The sequence below is a fragment of the Plutella xylostella genome, chromosome 16 (genome assembly GCF_932276165.1).
Source record: "Plutella xylostella chromosome 16, ilPluXylo3.1, whole genome shotgun sequence".
Classification (NCBI taxonomy): Eukaryota; Metazoa; Arthropoda; class Insecta; order Lepidoptera; family Plutellidae; genus Plutella; species Plutella xylostella.
In genome coordinates this window covers 6,596,500-6,617,076 of record NC_063996.1, presented here as the reverse complement: position 1 = coordinate 6,617,076, position 20,577 = coordinate 6,596,500, and the positions used below count along the sequence as shown (strand labels likewise).

The 20,577-nt window shown below is 35.8% G+C and overlaps 3 protein-coding genes across 5 annotated transcripts; 2 read left to right on the top strand and 1 right to left on the bottom strand.

Annotated features, from left to right (window-relative positions):
* Positions 1-132: 132 nt before the first annotated feature.
* Positions 133-6,700, bottom strand: LOC105388036. Its single transcript, XM_011558874.3, has 4 exons — positions 6,501-6,700; positions 5,980-6,126; positions 4,834-4,933; positions 133-229 (listed from the first exon to the last, which is right to left on the bottom strand). Exons 1-4 carry the CDS (start codon positions 6,561-6,563, stop codon positions 138-140), a joined length of 402 nt encoding a protein of 133 aa, XP_011557176.1. The 5' UTR covers positions 6,564-6,700; the 3' UTR covers positions 133-137.
* An 18-nt stretch (positions 6,701-6,718) lies between these two features.
* LOC105387991 lies at positions 6,719-13,450 on the top strand. Of its 3 annotated transcripts, XM_048626300.1 has the most exons (15): positions 6,719-7,311; positions 7,396-7,571; positions 7,705-8,419; positions 8,513-8,588; positions 8,679-8,732; positions 8,863-8,934; positions 9,057-10,179; positions 10,289-10,362; positions 10,463-10,533; positions 10,615-10,736; positions 11,451-11,518; positions 11,719-12,488; positions 12,567-12,823; positions 12,901-13,018; positions 13,099-13,450. In XM_048626300.1, the coding sequence occupies exons 1-15, from the start codon at positions 7,254-7,256 to the stop codon at positions 13,125-13,127; spliced, it is 3,783 nt and encodes a 1,260-aa protein (XP_048482257.1). In that variant the 5' UTR covers positions 6,719-7,253; the 3' UTR covers positions 13,128-13,450. The 3 variants fall into 3 exon arrangements, with proteins under 3 accessions (XP_048482257.1, XP_048482259.1, XP_048482258.1); XM_048626302.1 differs by lacking the exon at positions 8,679-8,732; XM_048626301.1 differs by lacking the exon at positions 12,901-13,018.
* A 565-nt stretch (positions 13,451-14,015) lies between these two features.
* LOC105387982 (39S ribosomal protein L44, mitochondrial) lies at positions 14,016-20,201 on the top strand. The gene is made up of 6 exons (XM_048626303.1): positions 14,016-14,189; positions 14,277-14,555; positions 14,773-14,933; positions 15,510-15,636; positions 15,824-15,997; positions 19,991-20,201. The coding sequence occupies exons 1-6, from the start codon at positions 14,120-14,122 to the stop codon at positions 20,143-20,145; spliced, it is 966 nt and encodes a 321-aa protein (XP_048482260.1). The 5' UTR covers positions 14,016-14,119; the 3' UTR covers positions 20,146-20,201.
* Positions 20,202-20,577: the final 376 nt, after the last annotated feature.

Genomic DNA, 20,577 nt, shown 5'->3' with positions numbered 1-20,577 from the left:
TTATTTGAAAATAGAGGTAGAGAGAGTCAACATCATTTAACTATTTCTTCATTACAGTTTAGTTCATCAATACCATTGACGTCTCTATCTTTATGATAAGACGACTCCTGTGGCTATGATCTTGATTTGATGCACGATCATGCGTCTGCGCAGGTCATCTTGCCGCCGCGCAGCAGCTCGGCCCACCGCAGCACACCCGGCACGTGGGTGCCAGGGCTCTGCAGGCTCACTGTGGAAACACGAATCATCACATCACGTCCCCATTGGGGCACGGGTCCAAAGAATGAAGGGTTTTAGCCCTAGTCCACCACTCTGGCCTAGTGCGGGTTGGTGGACCCCAACACAAGATTGTGCTGAGTGAGTTGTCGGGTAAGTGGACAACCCGACTGTCAGATGTTGTCACATAATACCACGCCCGTGCTCTTACGCTGAAGAAAAGCATCATAAGGCGACCAACAGTGGATGATATTAGTGATGTAACGAATATTCGCATTCGCATTCGCATTCGCGAATATTCGCACTTTTTTGGATATTCGCATTCGCATTCGCATTCGCAAAATCTGGTGCGAATGTTTTGCGAATATCAGTAGGTATTTTTTAGAAAAAACTATTTGTAAATAATGGTTAACAAAGGTTATCAAAGTCAAAATCCATTCGTCGATAAGTAGGCTTTTTTAATACAAGTCACTCTCTTAATAAAATTAACAATCTTAATTTATCATATTTATTTACTTTGAAAAATGAAACTTTAGATATAGGTAGTTAATAGTTTCATAAGACCTAAACATAAATAGCTTCTTTAAGCAATCAAAAAGCGTATTTTCACAATATAGTGTGACAGCAAGACAGCCATAGCTTTAAATAAGGTACGTGCGCCAAAGATGGCCCTATTCCTAAAATGGCCCACTTACAAAATTTAAATCTTCTAATCGCCCGGATAAGTTGAAATTTCGCTCTAATGTTTGGTTAGTGCCATAGAAAAAATGGCCTACGATTTACAACCTAATGTTTACAAACTTTTTAGTTGTATTTCTTTAAAATAACAAACTATTATCGTTTTTTTTCGATACAGACTTTCGTAGGTTCAAGGGCATTCTGAAGAAGCTGAGCTTGCGTTGTTTTATTCTTTTTTTGTTTTTCAATTAATTTCATTAGCTCTTGTCCCCGTGAAAAGTTCATATGAAGGCCCACAACACGCGTTACCAAGATGGCTCGGGCCTTACAGGACTATACAATATCATAGTTTCTTTGGAACATGAAAGATAGAATTTCGGCTATATTTTTTATTATTATGTTATATTCAAACTAGTGATGTAACGAATGTGTGTTTTTGGACATTCGCGAATGCGAATGCGAATGCGAATATCTGATATCGATATTCGCGAATGCGAATGCGAATATTCAGTTTGTGTTCAAATTTGACGTCATTTGTATGGTTTCGTTTCGTGGCAGTCTTGTTCTGAACGAGGTACGTTCCGTTCTAGGCGCATTCCAAATGAGACTAGCCAATACTAGTCGCAGTTTTTTTTTGAAGTAGTTACACTTTATTTAGCTCCGTAACTGTTACGACACATTGCGACTGTGTGCGGTTTCCGAGGGCGACTTACACGAAACATTTAAACGTAAGGTACGTGCGCCTTGTAAGGCCCATTTTTTGCAATAATTAAATAAATAAAAAAATTGAAACAATGTAAGAAAATAAACTTGATTACTATATTCTCCATTTACTTTTAAATATTAATCAACAAATAAATCATCAGATTAAATCAAGCTTCTTTACGGAAACAATCATTTTCGAAATCCTCTAATGTGGGGCCTTCTTAGGAACATAGGCACTTATCATGGCCCGATATTAATCAAGTAATTTATAAATTCTATCAGAACAAAAACCATGTTTTTACGTAAAACTTAAACAAAAATATGAGCTTCTTTGTTAATTAATCAATTACTATCGATTTTTGGGCGTTAATAATACGGTGGCTTAGCAAAACTAAATCTACATTCAATACAAAAGTCTGTAATGATATTATAATAATAAAAATGTTTTTCTGTTATTCTAACAATTATTTAGAGTGAAAAACAATGCTTCAATTTTTGGTGGGCTTTATTAGGTTTATAAAACATATTTTTGAATTTTTGTATATTTTATAAGTATTTAAACTGGAAAGTGGGTACTTAAGAGACCGTAACTACGCTTAAAGTTTAGTTTCAGTGTTTGAATATAACATAATAATAAAAAATATAGCCGAAATTCTATCTTTCATGTTCCAAAGAAACTATGATATTGTATAGTCCTGTAAGGCCCGAGCCATCTTGGTAACGCGTGTGGTGGGCCTTCATATGAACTTTTCACGGGGACAAGAGCTAATGAAATTAATTGAAAAACAAAAAAAGAATAAAACAACGCAAGCTCAGCTTCTTCAGAATGCCCTTGAACCTACGAAAGTCTGTATCGAAAAAAAACGATAATAGTTTGTTATTTTAAAGAAATACAACTAAAAAGTTTGTAAACATTAGGTTGTAAATCGTAGGCCATTTTTTCTATGGCACTAACCAAACATTAGAGCGAAATTTCAACTTATCCGGGCGATTAGAAGATTTAAATTTTGTAAGTGGGCCATTTTAGGAATAGGGCCATCTTTGGCGCACGTACCTTATTTAAAGCTATGGCTGTCTTGCTGTCACACTATATTGTGAAAATACGCTTTTTGATTGCTTAAAGAAGCTATTTATGTTTAGGTCTTATGAAACTATTAACTACCTATATCTAAAGTTTCATTTTTCAAAGTAAATAAATATGATAAATTAAGATTGTTAATTTTATTAAGAGAGTGACTTGTATTAAAAAAGCCTACTTATCGACGAATGGATTTTGACTTTGATAACCTTTGTTAACCATTATTTACAAATAGTTTTTTCTAAAAAATACCTACTGATATTCGCAAAACATTCGCACCAGATTTTGCGAATGCGAATGCGAATGCGAATATCCAAAAAAGTGCGAATATTCGCGAATGCGAATGCGAATGCGAATATTCGTTACATCACTAATTCAAACACTGAAACTAAACTTTAAGCGTAGTTACGGTCTCTTAAGTACCCACTTTCCAGTTTAAATACTTATAAAATATACAAAAATTCAAAAATATGTTTTATAAACCTAATAAAGCCCACCAAAAATTGAAGCATTGTTTTTCACTCTAAATAATTGTTAGAATAACAGAAAAACATTTTTATTATTATAATATCATTACAGACTTTTGTATTGAATGTAGATTTAGTTTTGCTAAGCCACCGTATTATTAACGCCCAAAAATCGATAGTAATTGATTAATTAACAAAGAAGCTCATATTTTTGTTTAAGTTTTACGTAAAAACATGGTTTTTGTTCTGATAGAATTTATAAATTACTTGATTAATATCGGGCCATGATAAGTGCCTATGTTCCTAAGAAGGCCCCACATTAGAGGATTTCGAAAATGATTGTTTCCGTAAAGAAGCTTGATTTAATCTGATGATTTATTTGTTGATTAATATTTAAAAGTAAATGGAGAATATAGTAATCAAGTTTATTTTCTTACATTGTTTCAATTTTTTTATTTATTTAATTATTGCAAAAAATGGGCCTTACAAGGCGCACGTACCTTACGTTTAAATGTTTCGTGTAAGTCGCCCTCGGAAACCGCACACAGTCGCAATGTGTCGTAACAGTTACGGAGCTAAATAAAGTGTAACTACTTCAAAAAAAAACTGCGACTAGTATTGGCTAGTCTCATTTGGAATGCGCCTAGAACGGAACGTACCTCGTTCAGAACAAGACTGCCACGAAACGAAACCATACAAATGACGTCAAATTTGAACACAAACTGAATATTCGCATTCGCATTCGCGAATATCGATATCAGATATTCGCATTCGCATTCGCATTCGCGAATGTCCAAAAACACACATTCGTTACATCACTAGATGATATTATGGGCTGATGATGATCATGAAAAACACGTGGTAAGTTAATAAAAAAAATGGCACATCCCAGGTTTTGTACGCCGCCACGGCTCATGATGTAGGTAACTAGGTAAGTTTGTACTATCGACTAATTGCTAATTTCATAATATTATTTTGGAAATTGACTGATAGGATGATTCGATTATACCTATCTACCGAGATTCAGATAATAATATGAGTAATTATATTATGTCTGTATTGTATTTAACATCATGACTTGAAAGATATATCACATGAGTGAGTATATTTAATTGAATATTTAGATCACTGTCTGAATAGATAGCGCTAATTATTTCCTAATTATGGAGCAATTTTTCCATCGTTTTATTAGATAAGCAGAATAACTAACTAACGAATTATTTTATAGTAGATAGGGCTAAGGCCAGGTAGGCTGAAATAACATTCCGTCTTTCCTTGAACACCTTTGCTCCTCGACAGATGCCCAAATCACCCCCTCTACACGTCCGCGGAGGTCATCTCCGGACGCATCCGCGGACGTGTAGTGGGTCCATTAGGTAAGTAGGTAGTTATCCGTGTTCAAGATCTCCATACCGGATCTGTACCCCGGTAGTTATCGACTTATCGTTATCAGTTCTTCGGCAGATACGATCGCCTCACCCTCGGTGCAGATGTTTGTGAATATGTGTGATACGACAACCGTTGGGGCGTTGGGGTAGATAAGTTCAGGATGGGAGGTTGGATAGGTAGCCGGTAGTTAGTGGATGAGGATGACTGTTGGCTGATGATGATTATATACTGAATATATCGTGTGATTTATGTGAACATACCATGTTGGCCACCTAACTGTAAAGATGAGTTAAAACTTGCCTTGAGCTCGTGAATGTAATTTTTCTATTTTGTCCAAAATAGGCCATTTAGGTCTGCCGTAGTTCAGTTGCGTGGTGGAAGGTATCCCTTTGGGATATTCCTGTGACAAATAATAATAATTGTGTATACTTAATGATTTTAGACATCGGATTAACTAACTGCTTATATGCTACGGTCACACTGAGTTCCGAGTTCTGCATTCCGACGAAAAAAGCGAAAGGGCGCCCTACGTCTTACGTATCTCGAGATTTAGATAAACTTGTAGTATAATAACTCCTCGTAGATAATCTCTAATTCTACTTCCACATAAATATTAGTATGAAACAGTTTTGTTCCAAGGTAGTTCCGGTTAATGTCGGAAGTTATAGGTACAGGGTGCTGCAAAAAGGGTGTACTAAGCCGAAACCTATAATGTATTTTTCTTACTTGTCGTAGATTTCGAGCAGTCTTGGAGTGTCTTTTTATTTGAATTAATTTAAAACTAAGTTATAAAATAAAACATAATGACAAATGAAATATTTACAAGCAAAAATTATTGATTTCGTAATGAAACCATTTATTTTGGCCGTAGTTTATTTGTTTAAAATAATAGTATTTTAATTAAAAAGACACACAAAGATTGTTTACCTTTTGTGCCAAATAAGAATGAATACCTACAGTATACATGTGCAACATTTTTCTCGAGAATTTTGAAATTCTGATTTCAGTTTCGGGCTTAGATATACCATGCCATGCTGCACATGTAGGTTTCGGCTTAGTATACCCTTTTTGCAACATCCTGTATAGGTACTTAATGGATATCGCTGGTTACGGCTTATGTTGTCGTGTCTTGACCAAACTTCAGCATGCTGCCGCTACACGGGTTCGTTATCGATCGACGTACATAAACGTCTCTATGATCACGGCGCTGTGATTGGTGGAACGCGCATTAAATGAGTTTATCAACATCGATAAAAAACCCGTGTATAGGCCGCTGGACTCCTTCACTCAAGAGCAGAGCTGCAGGGTCACTCTATATGACGAAAAACTAAGTTTCGGAGCGCTGCTCCGCGAGCCACGACTCTATCTCGTTGTATTAAACGTGCCGATTGCACGTCAGCTCTCGTTCGTTCGTTTTTCGTCAGTATAGAGTAACGCTCCGGATACCTGCTCCCAGATGTTCTCCCAAGTGATCTGTGGGCGGCGGCGGTCGCAGCGCGCGGCGCGGGGGTCGTACTCCGGCGGGTGGAACAGCATGTCGTACTCACAGAGTACACGCCCGGGCCCCTTCCATTTAGTGTTGAAATACGTTTCCTGCGATTTTGAGGAAGGGAGCTGGTATTGTGTTGGTAGCGTATCGGTAGGGATGATTAGTTTTGGTTTGACTTGGTAAAAATACCTAATGTGGTCCTGCTACACTGCCTAGTTGGGATAAAGATCCCGTTATAAACATCGCACCTATACAGGTGTCCCAAAGGAAAGGGGGTGACTCAAGGGGTCAATCTAAATAGCTTTGTTTTATAGGCTTTTATAAATTTGTGATATCCCTCTATTAGTCACCACCTTACCGATTATCCGATTATACCGTCATTTCAATATGAAATATTAAAGAACGCTCTCGATCAAGTAACCTACCACACGTCAATCTTATTACACCCCTTATTTTCTAATAATGATTGGTAGTTCACCTTGGATACTGGGATCACCATTTCAGTGCTTTCCTTGTGGTCTGGGATAAACTGAACCGGCATTTCAGATAATACGGTAAATTTAGTAGATGGGTAGATTAAAATTAAATTTAAATATTAAGTAATTGTTTATTAAAATAAAAACTCAAAAATAAAACCCTAACCATATAACCTAAAAAAAATATGTTTATAAAAAAATACGGAAAATATTAGGCTATGTTCTTGTTCTGTGGCCAAAAGTCCAAAGAGTTTGAATAGACCGCCCTAGATTACCTAGATTCACCAGTCACATCCATTCCAAACCAAATAAACGCCCATATTATTATTATTTAATCCTTTATTGCAAAAATATATAAATAAGTGTACAAAGGGTGGACTTAATGCTAAAAGCAAGCATATTATGTCCTAGGCCAAACAATATACAGCATTTCTTCAACCCCATACACACGGTTGTTAACAAGTTGAACCCAAGATTGATATAAATTTGCGTGCACATTGGTTTAGATGTTTAGAACTAAGCACATGGTTGATTTATTTCTGTGTGGAAGGATTTTTATTATTCTGAGTATTCTCTAGTTTCAGGTTAGAATAATAACAACACAGTCTCACAAGGAACATGATCTATGATGGATCTATGCTACTTCTTTACTGTCAATGCCGTTACAATCCAATGGCGTTTACTATTTTTGTTCTTATTCAATTTTTATTTTTATAGCTTTATAATTTAATGTTTTTTTTATAATTTTATAGTATATGTTTACTGATCTACCTACTGAAATGGCTAAAAGCAGTGCTGCTTCTGATATTCCAGGTTTAAATTGATATACATTTGTGTTGTTTTCTGTTTATATTTATGGAGTTAAATTTTTGTTGTTATTTTTTATTGTTCTATTAGATTTGCTGGAGTTTTTAAGACCACCAGTTAGAAAAGTGTATGGAAGCAGACTGTGTAAAGTAGACAGTGAGTTGGAGATCCACCCCACGTTGTATGGACGTCATCGGAGGTACCATCCGATACGACTCAAGTCACAGTCTTCTACGTCTATGATTCTGCAGAAAACTACGAAAATTGTAAGTATTTTAACTGTAAGTACCTACTAACCTTGAATCTTCCTTATTTATTTATCCACTTGGGTTCTTGTACTGTACTTTTATTTTGTGCAAACGACACCTAAAAAAGTTTTTATTGTTATTCTTACTATAGGTTAAAACTACTACTTTGAAAACCTGTGGTGGTCCTGGCTTCACTCCGTCGATACGACTCACCGAAAGTCCGGATCCTTTAAATACAGAAAATAATGAAATCGTCCAAGTAACAGTCATACCAAAGGTGAAGCAGACGAATCAAAAAGATATTACGGACGCTGATGAGTACAGATACACGAAGCCAATAATCCAGGTGACAGTTTTACCCTCGACTATCAAGGAGAAGAAACGAAAGCACGGCCTTCAGATACAGACCACAACGTCGAATCAAGAGAGTTCCGTCAAGTCTAACTTGTACGTGGTTGTGTCCAGGGGAAAGAAAGAGAAACTATACGAGGTGAAGGCATCAGGAAGCACAGCAGATGTTAAAAGGCTTCGGAAGAATAAAACCAAGTACGATGAAATCGATCCACAACAACTAAACCAGTATAAAAACCTGATAAAGTCCCTAAACATGGAGAAAAAGAAAAGAAAGAAGAATACAGAACAAACACCTGAGAAAAGAAATGAATGCAAAATAGAATCACTGGTGAACTCGAGAAAGAGAGTAACCCAGAAACACAAAGATGAATTTGATTCAGTAGCGAATGACGCTTCTTGTGGCATTAATGGTACTGCACGAAAGAGTCGCCTTCAGATCATGGGTAAAATTGGAGTAACGGCAGATGATAAATATATTCTAGATTGCTCGGCGACTATTGATGGACAGCCGAGTAAGTACTTATTTGTTGAACTCCACTACTATACTACCTAACTACTATATTAAAAATTCTCAATTATACCAACCTTTAAAAATGCATTTACAGTACCTACAAGATGTGATGAAATGGGACGGTTATTTTCGACGCTTAATGAAAAATGTTCTGATGAAAGTGAAAGCGAGTAAGGCTATTAATTATTCATAATATAGGTTCATAACCTAACTGTTATGTTAAGTTATAATCAAAGACATAACTAAAAATGTTTTTTCAGTGTTCAAGAGTTGAAAATTGAAACTCTTAACTGTGATTGCCAAACTAAAGCCGGGTAGGTATATTGAGACTAATAAGTATAATATTAGTACCTACTTTGTACATTATTATCACAATGGTACCTACCTACCAACAATAATTTTCAATTAAGGTTTATTATAACTAGTAACACTTGTTATTTGCAGTTCTTTTCAAGATTTCAGCGTCCAAACCGATAAATGCCAATCATTTCCCATAGGGCAGAAACTTTTAAAACGGTAATGTTCTATCACTAGTACCTATATAGAATTTAGCATTTAACACCTTATCTATATAGAGATAGGGTGTTCAAAATCATAATTATCTTGTATTTTTTACTTCTGCACTGAAATTGTTTCAGAAATGGATCACGATCTACACAAGTTGACATAATCTTTAACCAAATAAAACGAAGCAATAAACTTTGCCAATGCCATGAAAGTAATTCTAAATCCAAAATTCAGTCTATGGAATTTACTCGATCGCCAGCAAAAGAAACCAGCACTTGTGGAAATCCCGTCATTGTGATATCTGTATACCCTACAGATGTTTGTAGGTCTCAAAACAAATCTGTGTTAAAAAATGAAAACTATTCATCCTTAATCGGTGAAGTCATTCGAACAGCTCTACAAAAAGAAAGTATTAAAGTCGACAACATTCAAATAACCAATACGAATGCAAAGGAAGAAACACAAGATAATCTTATTCAGGATTCAATCCAGGACCGATCTCGGCCATGTGAATGTAAGACAAAGAAAGATAGGTCATCTGCAAGCAAAATTCCGATTGTTAAGGCATCAAATGAACCTGATAAACCAAAATCTATTAAAAACCTTTTAAGAACCATGTCGCCAAAAAGGGGCACTGCAGCTGAACCTAAATCACCGCGGAGTAAGTCGCCCAACAGATGTACTACTGAAAATAAGATTCCAAGTCCAAAAGGCGAAAGAAAAGAAAAGAGCCCGCAACTGAAAGTTATTAAGGCCCCCAAGCCTGAAGTATCTTCTAAGTTAAAGAAAGAAAACAATGAAAAACATAATAAAGAAATCAGAAAAAGCAGAAGTCCTGACAACAACAAAACATCGCCTAAAAATTGTAGATGTACTAGTGCAATTAAAGATTGTAAAAAAGAAGCAGATAAGGAAGATAAGCGAAACGTAAAAAATATTCCTAATGAAACGAGACTAACTATTCCTGCCCGGCAACTTAGCTCCAATTGTAAAGTAAATAAACTGATGTTTTGCAAATCCGACACTGGTTATTCCAACATGAGCATTAATATAGACAGTAAACATGAACACTATGACTCGAATTTCTATAAAAATGGTTCTAGCACAGATGTTACAGTAATGAAGTGTAATAACAATACATATAGAAACAACTCGATGTTGAGAAATCATTGTGCTGAAGCTGAATCTACGTGTTATGAAAATTATCCTGCGTGTGAATTTAACAGTAAGCGCTCCATCTCTGACACTGATGTGGTTAGCTTTTTTTCATATTTTATTTTATCATACAGACACTTTATTTATTGGAAACATTATGATTATTTGAATGTTAATATTGAAATGAACATTCCAATATAATTTTCAGGCTTCAATACAGGCCACAAGGAGAAAAGAAAAATCTTTAGCGAATGTTAGAGATAGCATTGAAATATTTCACCAGTGAGTGCCTATCTGTAGATATATTTTAAATGTAGACTTTTGATATTACTTCTATATTTTTATTTATCGTTTGATCTATAACGTCCTTTTAATATTTCAGACACAAAGAGCGATCGTTCATGAGAGTCAGTCCCCAAAATAGCGTAACAGGTAGCCCACAATGTGCTAATGGTATGTGGGATTTTGTATTGGCATAAATGTAACGTTTAATTGGTACCTACATACCTATAGTAATGTAAGTTTTTCCATCAGGTGGTTCCACGAAGCATTTTCGTGGCGACAAGTGCAACATCACAGATCCGTTTGAAAGAGATCTTGAAATCCGGCAGCTGTTGGGAGTGAAGAAACGCCAGTTCAGCTCCTTGCAATCAAGGGTAAACGTTTTGAAACTAGTTTTGTAAAATTGGGTTAAAGGAGAATGGCCATTTCTCTATGGCGCCATGACCCAGAGCGGCCATTGATGAAACATACACTGATGTGTAGTCCGTGACTACAGCATATACTGGTATTAATTTTATTATTATGAGGCATGGGAGAACGAAGATATAGGTGATGAAAGATCAAGTCTTTCTACTGTACTAGATGTTACCCTCGAGCTAAAAAGTGTGATTTTAAAAGTGTTACCGTGGGAATTCCTGGATAAAAAGTATTTTATAATACTTCGGGATAACGGGAACTTGAAAAGAATGAAATAATTTTTGAAATTGGTCTCTTTATAAAAATTGGTTTCTGAGTGTGAAATGTGCAAAAATAATTATGATATTATTTGCATAAATAAAATCATGTAATACATTTTGTGATGCGCTATGTATTGGGAATCCCATGATTTAGATTATAAAACTTATTTGTGCGTGTACCATTCATCAATATATTATTTAACGAAAAAAATATATTTAATTAATTTACTTTTTAACCCTAATATCTCAAAAACCCCATGGTTTAGATTTTTTTAAATATTTTTCCCTGATAATAGACATTTTTATCAATAACTTAAAATTGGTTTGGTTAGTGGCTGCTAACTTATGCAAAGCGGGTCAGGTTTCGCCATTCTTCTTTTCATTATTTTCTGTAATTTTTATTGTTTTTAGGAAAGAACCGGCTTTGGTATCTGGAATGAATACGAGATTCAATATTGCGTTCTGCCTCAGAGTTTACGGTTGTTTTTTTTACTTTTTCGTTACGATTATTTTTTATGTTTTTGTGTTCAGATTTTTATGTTAAACTACCTACATTTTATTATTAAAAGATTCGGTCCATTTACAAATGCCAGCGTTAGCACTGTTGCTCCAGTAGGTAGTTTGCTATTATTAATTAGTGATAATTATGTTACGAATTAACTTGAAGTCTCACTTGCAGAAAAACAAGACCTAAGGTACAGAAACCAATATCACAAGAGACTATGGATGAAGAATGTTTTCAGGACTCCGAATTTAAAACAAGCTTGAAAAATATCAGGAACACGCATAAATCAATCGTAATAACTCCCAAGCAAAATAAAGCTGAAGGAGACATGATTCTGCGCACACCTATTTCATTATCTATCAAAGATTATTTTAGAGTAAAGAAAACGTTGAAAGGAAAGTTACCGAAAAATATAACAAAGCAACAAAAACTAAAACGGTTGAAAAATAAGTCTGTATTGCATTCTGAGATAGTTAAAGATTCAATGAAATCCAATAGGCATGATCAAGTTACACAGATTGAAGAATCAGATAAAGCATTGGTGGGGTCGTTCGAAGAATTAGTCCCGGTCCTTCCAGAAGACACCAGCCCGCCACATATCAGTACTGTAGAAGACATAAGAGAGAAAACTGACGAAAATCTACAACAAGCTTTAACAGTATTCAAACCTAGCTCTTTGGAGGAAGAGTATATCTGCGAGAATGTTGATCAGGACACGAATAATGCAGCAGCTCTTCTGTTCGGCTATGCCTTCCTGCAGAGCGTGGTGGCGACGAACCAGGAACAACCTCTACGGATGGCCTCCAATGTTGGTCATTACAACATATTTCGAAACAACATCCAAGAAACCGTCAGTAAACAGGATTTAGAAGTAACAAAAGATGGCGAAGATAAGAGTAAATTAGACGAGGACAAACCAGTGTCTGTCCGTATGCTTTTTAAAGGTGCATTATGTTTTTCCAAACGTTCATATCTACAGTTGTTAAAAAAATAGAATTACAAAATAAGCTGCACTCTTTCAGGGTCTAAGCGAAAAAGATGTCACACTCCCAATTTAGGCGCATCAGCATTAACGCTCTGTCCAGAGACTGGGGTCAACTCGGCCAAATTAAATGAGCAAGCTCCTTCTAAAACTAAACAGAAGAAGCCATTCTTGAAGAGACTGGTCTCATGTATGCTGCGTTCCAGCAAGGCCGCGCCCCCCGCTGCCGACGAGGCCAAAAACGCCGTCATGACCAGTAGCACCTGCGATTCCTATTACATCAACACTTCACTAGCAGTAAGTCCTTTAACTTTGCACTATTTTTCCTCTTTCCATAACAAAAACCTGTAAATGTATCTATGTTTTTATTTAAGCCCGCGGTGAACTGCGAAACACCCATTATAATAAAACAGTCGGTAAAATCTCGAATATTTGAGATTTATAAGTTGGGATTGCTATCAATGATCCATCAGCGACCATTGGATCGGCATGGTGGGTGTCCTATGATGGTCCGTGTTTTATGTGAAGATATCTTGTGATAATGGTGTAACCGGAGTTTTGTCATGTTGCAGCCAATGGAGGTATCTTCCTCGATGTATGATACGACTGACTCGTTCTACAGTGGCCACACCGTATGGCCAACGCTGGATAGAGGTCCGAAGAAAAGTTTCTTTGGCTCCATGTTTGGGTTACTTCGATGAGAAAATTTCAAACGTTTGTTCGTGAACTTACGTAGCGTATCTGACCTACTGTTTCTCATTTCATAATACCTATCAGCCATTGTATTCGCGTTTTTGGACCGTAGGTAGGTAACAGGTAGTAGGCCAGGCATCTGCATTGAGAGATTTTTATGAGATTGTTGAGTGGAATCTGTAACTTTTGCGTAATGTGCGTACCTACCAAATAAAAGTATATTGTTACTTATGGCTTGATATTTTATTTTGCATCATCATAATATTTCTAGAACTACATAGAATAAAATTGCGATAGGTGTATAGTAAAATAATTGAGGAGATAAATCTCTTGAATTAAGTGCCTAACTTACTAGATTTACATCATCTATCTATACAGTTTGAAAAATATTCACCCCTGTTTATTCCTGCTAAATCTGGAATAATGAATTACAGTGCTCCAAAATTGATAATGCGCATAGAAGTCCTTGACAGATCGGTTGTTTTCGATTATGTGACACATGATATTGACTCCTATTTCTTTCGAACAAGGTGCAAAATGCAAGTGTTTTTTTTTAAGGCTCTTACGATTTAATGATTCTGGTGTGAAGATCTGCATGTGCATTATTAATTTTGGACAAGTGTACATCATTACATGCTCACTTTTATATTTATAGTCCATGCCATGCATCTGTATAAAACAGTTTGAATTTACCGCCAATAACAAATCATGCAGTAGAGCCAACTTTGTAAAAAATAAAAATGCCACAGAGTAAAAGAAATAGTTCTGTACTTCCATCAAAATTATAACCTAAAATAAAAAGTGTCAAAATCAAAATCAAACCATAACAACTGGAAACTGGAGCCGATTTATTGGAAAAATATGTTTTAAACTGCGTAGGAACTCTGAAATAACTTTAAAATGGCATTGATAAGACGCTGTATCCCTTTATTTACGAAAAGTATTCGAATTGCCCCAGTAAATTCACAAGGTAAGACCAAACAATCTTTGGTAACTCTACAAGGAATTCTTACACAAGAATCTGTAATTCCCCTATTCTAAACTATTTCTATTACAGCTCGAAAAATCCATCGCTATGTGGCGCCCACATTGATGGAACTAAAACGGCGGGAAGAGAAGAACGGTGGTAAAGTGACAAATCCAAGAAACACATTCCTTGAGTGGAATTTAGAAGCTGAACTGTTTGCTTTTGGAAAACGTTTAAATGAAGATTTTGACCCCGACCTCCTGTTGCAAGCGTTCACAGACAGATCTTACGTGATAAAGGAAGAACTCAAACAAAAGGAGCTGAATATTGATATTAAGATGAAGGATAATAAGGAACTGGCGGAGGAAGGTTAGAATCTTTATACATGGATTTACTTAACGTTTATTTGTACCATTTCACATAACCCATTTAAAAGTAAAAAAGTTCCAGTTAGAAGGTGAAGTACATGTTGGCATCCAGTTAATGGACAAACATCTATTGTATGTATCTGAGTATGAAACAATATTTGGTGGTGTTTCATTTCACACTTATTTAACTGAACAAAAAAATCTCTCCCAATTTCCAGGAGAATCATTCATGCGTCAGTACATCCAGCGGTACCTGGAGCATGTGCTGCCCCGGTTCCCACTGGAGGGTGTGGCTGGAGTGCGCCGGCACCTGCTCAGTGAGGCCACGCTGGCTCACGTGGCACTGCACCTGGGCACTAAGGATATTATACTGGCTTCTGTGAGTTGCCTTACTTTGAAAGTATATGGACGGAAAGAGACATAGATTCAATCCCGACATTAGCTTAATTTTCCTTTCTGCAACTCTGCATTATGGTTTGTTTCACAGGGAAAGACATCTGACCGAACCCTTATTACATTCGAATAAGGGTAGTTTTTGTTTGTATCAGATGTCTTTCCCCATGAAATGGAATATAGTTACTAAGTTGTTAGTCTCTTTACTCTAAATTTTTTGTTTCATAGCATTTTTACTGTGTAAGTAGCACAGTAAATTTGACCAATATTACATGTTGAAGAGGAATCAGGGGTCTTCAATGTGTATTGTATAAGTGTCCCCCTCTGCGTGTTAGACCCTCTGTCTTGCTGCCAAGACTTGTAGACTAAGGGGAGACTGCACTGAACCGTTAGAAGTTGCGATCTCTTGTATCGGTGGCCAAGACTCACTGTGGGCCTCCTCTTACAAATGCAGTGTGTCATATAGAGAGGAGAGCCTTTTAATTTGAAAACTATACCCAAACATAGGCTTTTTGACAAGTTTATTTTGTAAGATACCTATAAACCTTTTTTTATTTTCCAGGAATACCCAGTGGACAACTACATCCTGGCGAACACGTTCAAGGCGCTCGTGGGGGCGCTGATCAAGTCGTCGGGAGAGGAGCAGGCCGCGCACTTTGTGAGGGATTTCCTCATCACACAGTTGAACGGTAATTAATTGATATTATATACTATGGCACTACATATACAATAGGATTCCAATCAAAACAACATACCAATTTAAAATATAAAATTAACATTAAAAATTATATTAATCTTTAATTTTATAACTTTGCCTTTTTACAATTTTATTTTATGTACAATAATATACAATTTATAAACTTAATCTTATTTCAGGTGCAGACGTAAACGAGTACTTCCACATCGAGGACCCGTGGGCCCTGCTCACTGACCTCCTTCACAAGCGGGGGGCGGCCGTGGAGCCTCGCCTGATCGCGGAGACGGGGGGCAACACCGTGCTCGCGTGCTATAGAGTGGGGTTGTATGTGGACAAGCAGATGGTGGCTTCTGGTTAGTATTAATACATACATAAGTTTGCTCACGACTATAATCCCTGTTGGTCTAGTACAGGTTTGTACAAAAGATTGTTAGATTGTCGGTTTATTTCGTAAATGATTTAGATGAAAACTATGTAACTTTATTCCATCAAAATATTGCAGGTATTCTGAGTAAGAGGGAACTTCTTGAACTTTGCTTAGAAGAGCTATATGGTGAAGGTATTATGGCAGAAGTAATCTGTCTGACTGAAACTTTCTTAAAATTAGGTTCGGAGGCAAACTGTAACTTGAATGGATTTAAACTGGTAGCTTCCTATTCACGCTCCCATCAAAAACGAGGTGGTAGCTGTATATTTGTCCCCGTACAATGGGCTACAAAAGAACTAGATTTTATAATGAATTACTCTCAAGATTACAACTTCGAGGTATGTGCTGTTGATATCATAACATATAAGTTGACAATTTTATGTATATACCGCACACCTAATTCTGACGTTAATGTGTTTCTAAATAAGTTAGATATATTATTAAATAAATTATTATCAACCCGACGAAAACATATAATTATTGCGGGAGACCTAAACATTGACGTTCTCAAACAAAACAACATTTCAAAACAGCTTTCTATGATTCTTGAGAGTTACAAAATACACTTACATATAAATGAACCCACACGCCGCAGAACATGCATTGACAATATAGCTAGTAATAAATCGGGTGTCCTAGCGTCTGTTCATCAAACCGGATTATCAGATCATAATACCTGCCAAATTATAAAAATACCTATCGAAGAGAAAATTATTCCATTAAAACAATATTATATAACCAAACGAGACTATTCTCAAGAAAATATTTCAAAATTCCAACAATGCATGGAAGCTCTTTCGTGGTCAGAAATATATGAACATAACGGTTCTGATGTAAACAGAGCTTTTGACATATTCATAGAATATTTCGAGTTATTCTATAAACTCTGCTTTCCGCTTATTCGCATAAAAATTAACTGTAAAGTAAAAGGGATTAAGTGGGCCTCAAACGGAATTCGTCAATCATGTAAACGAAAAAGGCACTTAAGATTCAAATATTATCAAACAAATAATTTTGATGATAAAATGTATTACCTATCTTACTCAAAAATACTAAAACGGTGTATAACACAAGCACAGAAGAACTGTGATAAAAAGGTTATGTCAAATGCCAAAAACAAGTGTAAAGCGGCTTGGTCTATTATAAAAAAAAATGACATGTGCAATAATGATAACTTTGTTGAAGAAATTATTGATGAAAACGTAACGACAAGGGAACCGGCTAAGATGGCCGAACTTTTTAACATAAATTTTATCGATACCGACAAAAAAACAAGGCAAGATCTTCCAAAACAACCCCCCATTGCACTAGGTAATACAAATACAAGTACAATATTCATACAACCATGTAGCAACGATGAAATTGGAAACATAATTAGGTCATTAAAAAATACAAATGCAGTCGGATACGATGAATTCAACACCAAAGTTATAAAATCATGCACGCATATTCTAGCACCTATAATTTGTCATCTAGTTAACATGTCATTCGAACAAGGAAAATTTCCTGATAAGCTAAAAATATCCAATATCAAACCAATACATAAAAAAGAATGTCGTAAAAATGTTAATAATTATAGACCAGTGGCACTACTGTCGATTTTCTCAAAAATATTTGAAAGAGCAATGTATAATCGTATATACAAATTTATTATGAATAAAGATATTATTGCTAAAGAACAAAATGGGTTCCAAAAAGGTAAATCAACGAGTCTAGCTGGTTTTCAGCTGGTAAAAAATGTTATTGAATCCATCGACAAAGGGAATCAAGCTTGTGTAGTATATTTTGATATGACAAAGGCCTTCGACTATGTGGATCATGATTTACTACTTCAGAAATGCGAAAGTTACGGGCTACGTGGTCTATGTAATGACTGGATTAAAAGTTATCTGAGTAATAGATCTCAGTATGTTCAATTGAGTAACTTGAACGATGATTCTGAATTAATATCGCATAAATCAACACTAAGACATAATAAATTTGGAGTACCACAAGGGAGCATTATGGGCCCACTTTTGTTTATTATTTATATTAATGACTTGCCACGTATTATAAATTATAAAAGCATACTTTTTGCTGATGACATATCTATTATAATTCCTAAATCTAATAAATATACAGACATTGACCACTTCCAAAATGAAATAAATAATACTATTAATCAAATTTATCAATGGCTTAAAAATAATAATTTATGTGTGAATGAAAAGAAAACCAAATATATGATCTTCCGAAATCGGAAAATGCAGCCCTTAGATCTCAAAGTTGAATGCAATAACATTGAAATTGAAAGAGTTTCGAACACTAAGTTCCTAGGAATTGTACTGGACGAACATTGTAGTTGGGTATCTCATAATGACTATGTATGTGCGAAACTCAACAGATTCATATATGCGTTATATAAGCTGCAAAGGGAATCTGATGTAAACACAGCCCTTATGGCATATCATGGTTACATTACATCAATATTACGATACTGTCTTATACTATGGGGAAACGGTACCAATATAAATAGAACATTCATACTCCAAAAGCGATGTATAAGAGCAATTGCAAATGCAAAACCGACCGACTCATGTAAACCCTTATTTATAAAATATGGCCTACTATCACTTCCTAGCTTATACATATATGAAGGTGTTTGCTTTGTTTTAAAACATAAAGACTTATTTACAAAAAAAGGTCAATTTCTGAGTTTCAACACTAGGTACCCAAATAACCTGGTGCTGCCGGCCGGTAAGACTGCATTGCATGGTAAAAATTGCCACTATATGCTAACTTGCATGTTCAATAAGTTACCTGCTAGATTTAAGACAATGAGATGGAACATGTTTGTCAGGGAAGTAAAAAAATGGCTATGTAGTAAATGTTTCTACACCGTCCAAGAATTTATAAATGGAAAACATGACTCATCATAATTATAAGTATAGTACTGTGTGTTTGTTGTAAACCTTAATAAATATAAGTGTGTAATGAATGTAATTTAACTAATATTTGTAATGTTGCATGTCTATATTTGACAGAATGTGCTGTACTTTCACTATGATTATTATGTCTCAATGATTTTCACTGATTATTGTAAACCAGCTTATTGTGACCACATTCTTTGCAATAAATGATTTTGATTTTGATTGATTGATTTGATTGAAACTATAAAAGTTTATGTTTTCTTGCATACAAAGTGGCACCACTAGCGGAAACTATGCAACTCTTGACATATAATATATGCAGATGACAGAAGAAAACGTAAACTTTTATAGTTTTATAAAATTGAAAAACCTGTACAAGACCCTGGTGGGGTAGTCACTGACTACTATTCAGCTTATTCGCTGTACAGTAATACTCACGTGATATGCCCATTAGCTCGTACAAATAAAGCAAAAGTGTACGAAAATGTATGGCTCGCTTTTCCACTTGGCCCTTGCCCCGGCCCGGCAAGACTGCATTGTTTATTGTACACTTAATTGTATTGTATACTTAATATGAATGGCAACCGTGTGCGAGTGTGGTACTAAACTCACCGCCAAGATTGCTTTTAGTGATAAGGCCGCCGGTTGTGCTATTCCTAATATGTTCATAATTAAACTGTAAAATATTTAATAATAAGATAGATACATAAATAATATTATATGCAAGCTGTTCCCGCGAGCTTCGCTTCGCCTTAAAAAGTTTTCCCGTGGGAATTGCGCGATAAAAAGTAGCCTATGTTCTTTCTCAGGGTCTAGTCTAGACCATATGTATACTTCATTCAAATCCGTTTAGTAGTTTTGGCGTGAAAGAGTAACAGATAGACAGACAGACACAGTTACTTTCGCATTTATAATATTAAGTTAGTTAGTTATAAGACCTAAATATACACTATCCGACCTAGTAATAATATAACTTTATGCTATTAACAAAACCATTTCCCCTTTTCCAGGTTACGGCGAATCGGTACCAGTGGCCAAGGAGATGGCGGCGCGGGAGGCACTCAAGAAGATCTTCGGCACAGAGGACCACGCGCCGCCGATCGACTTCACCGTGCAGGGCGTGCCACAGGGGGCGGCGGAACGGGAGAAAATATCGTCCAGTTAGTTAGAAGTGTTGTATAGTTGTGTAGATTAGGATTAAACGTTGTGTTATTATGTGAGTGGGCTTTGTTTTTTATTTATATATCACAAGCTGGAGCCGCAAGTTTTTTTTCCGTGGTGTCACTGTTGAAACCGCGTGATGTATGTGAGCCCGCTAAACTGGTGCCTTATCGTGTGCGTCTTGGGTGCTGTTACTGATAGGTATGCTGGTCGAAATCACTTTCCAATAAGGTACTATTTTGGACAAGTCTACAGGATAAGGATAGGACCTTCTTAGATAAGTACCTTGAAAGGAGAATCAAATAAATTGCTAGGTTTAGGAAAAATAACTAAGTATAAATACATAAATAGTTATTTATTAAACAATACTTGTCCTTATAAAATAAACTACATACAATAAAACATTACAACATTTAAAACTTAATTTTATAATTCA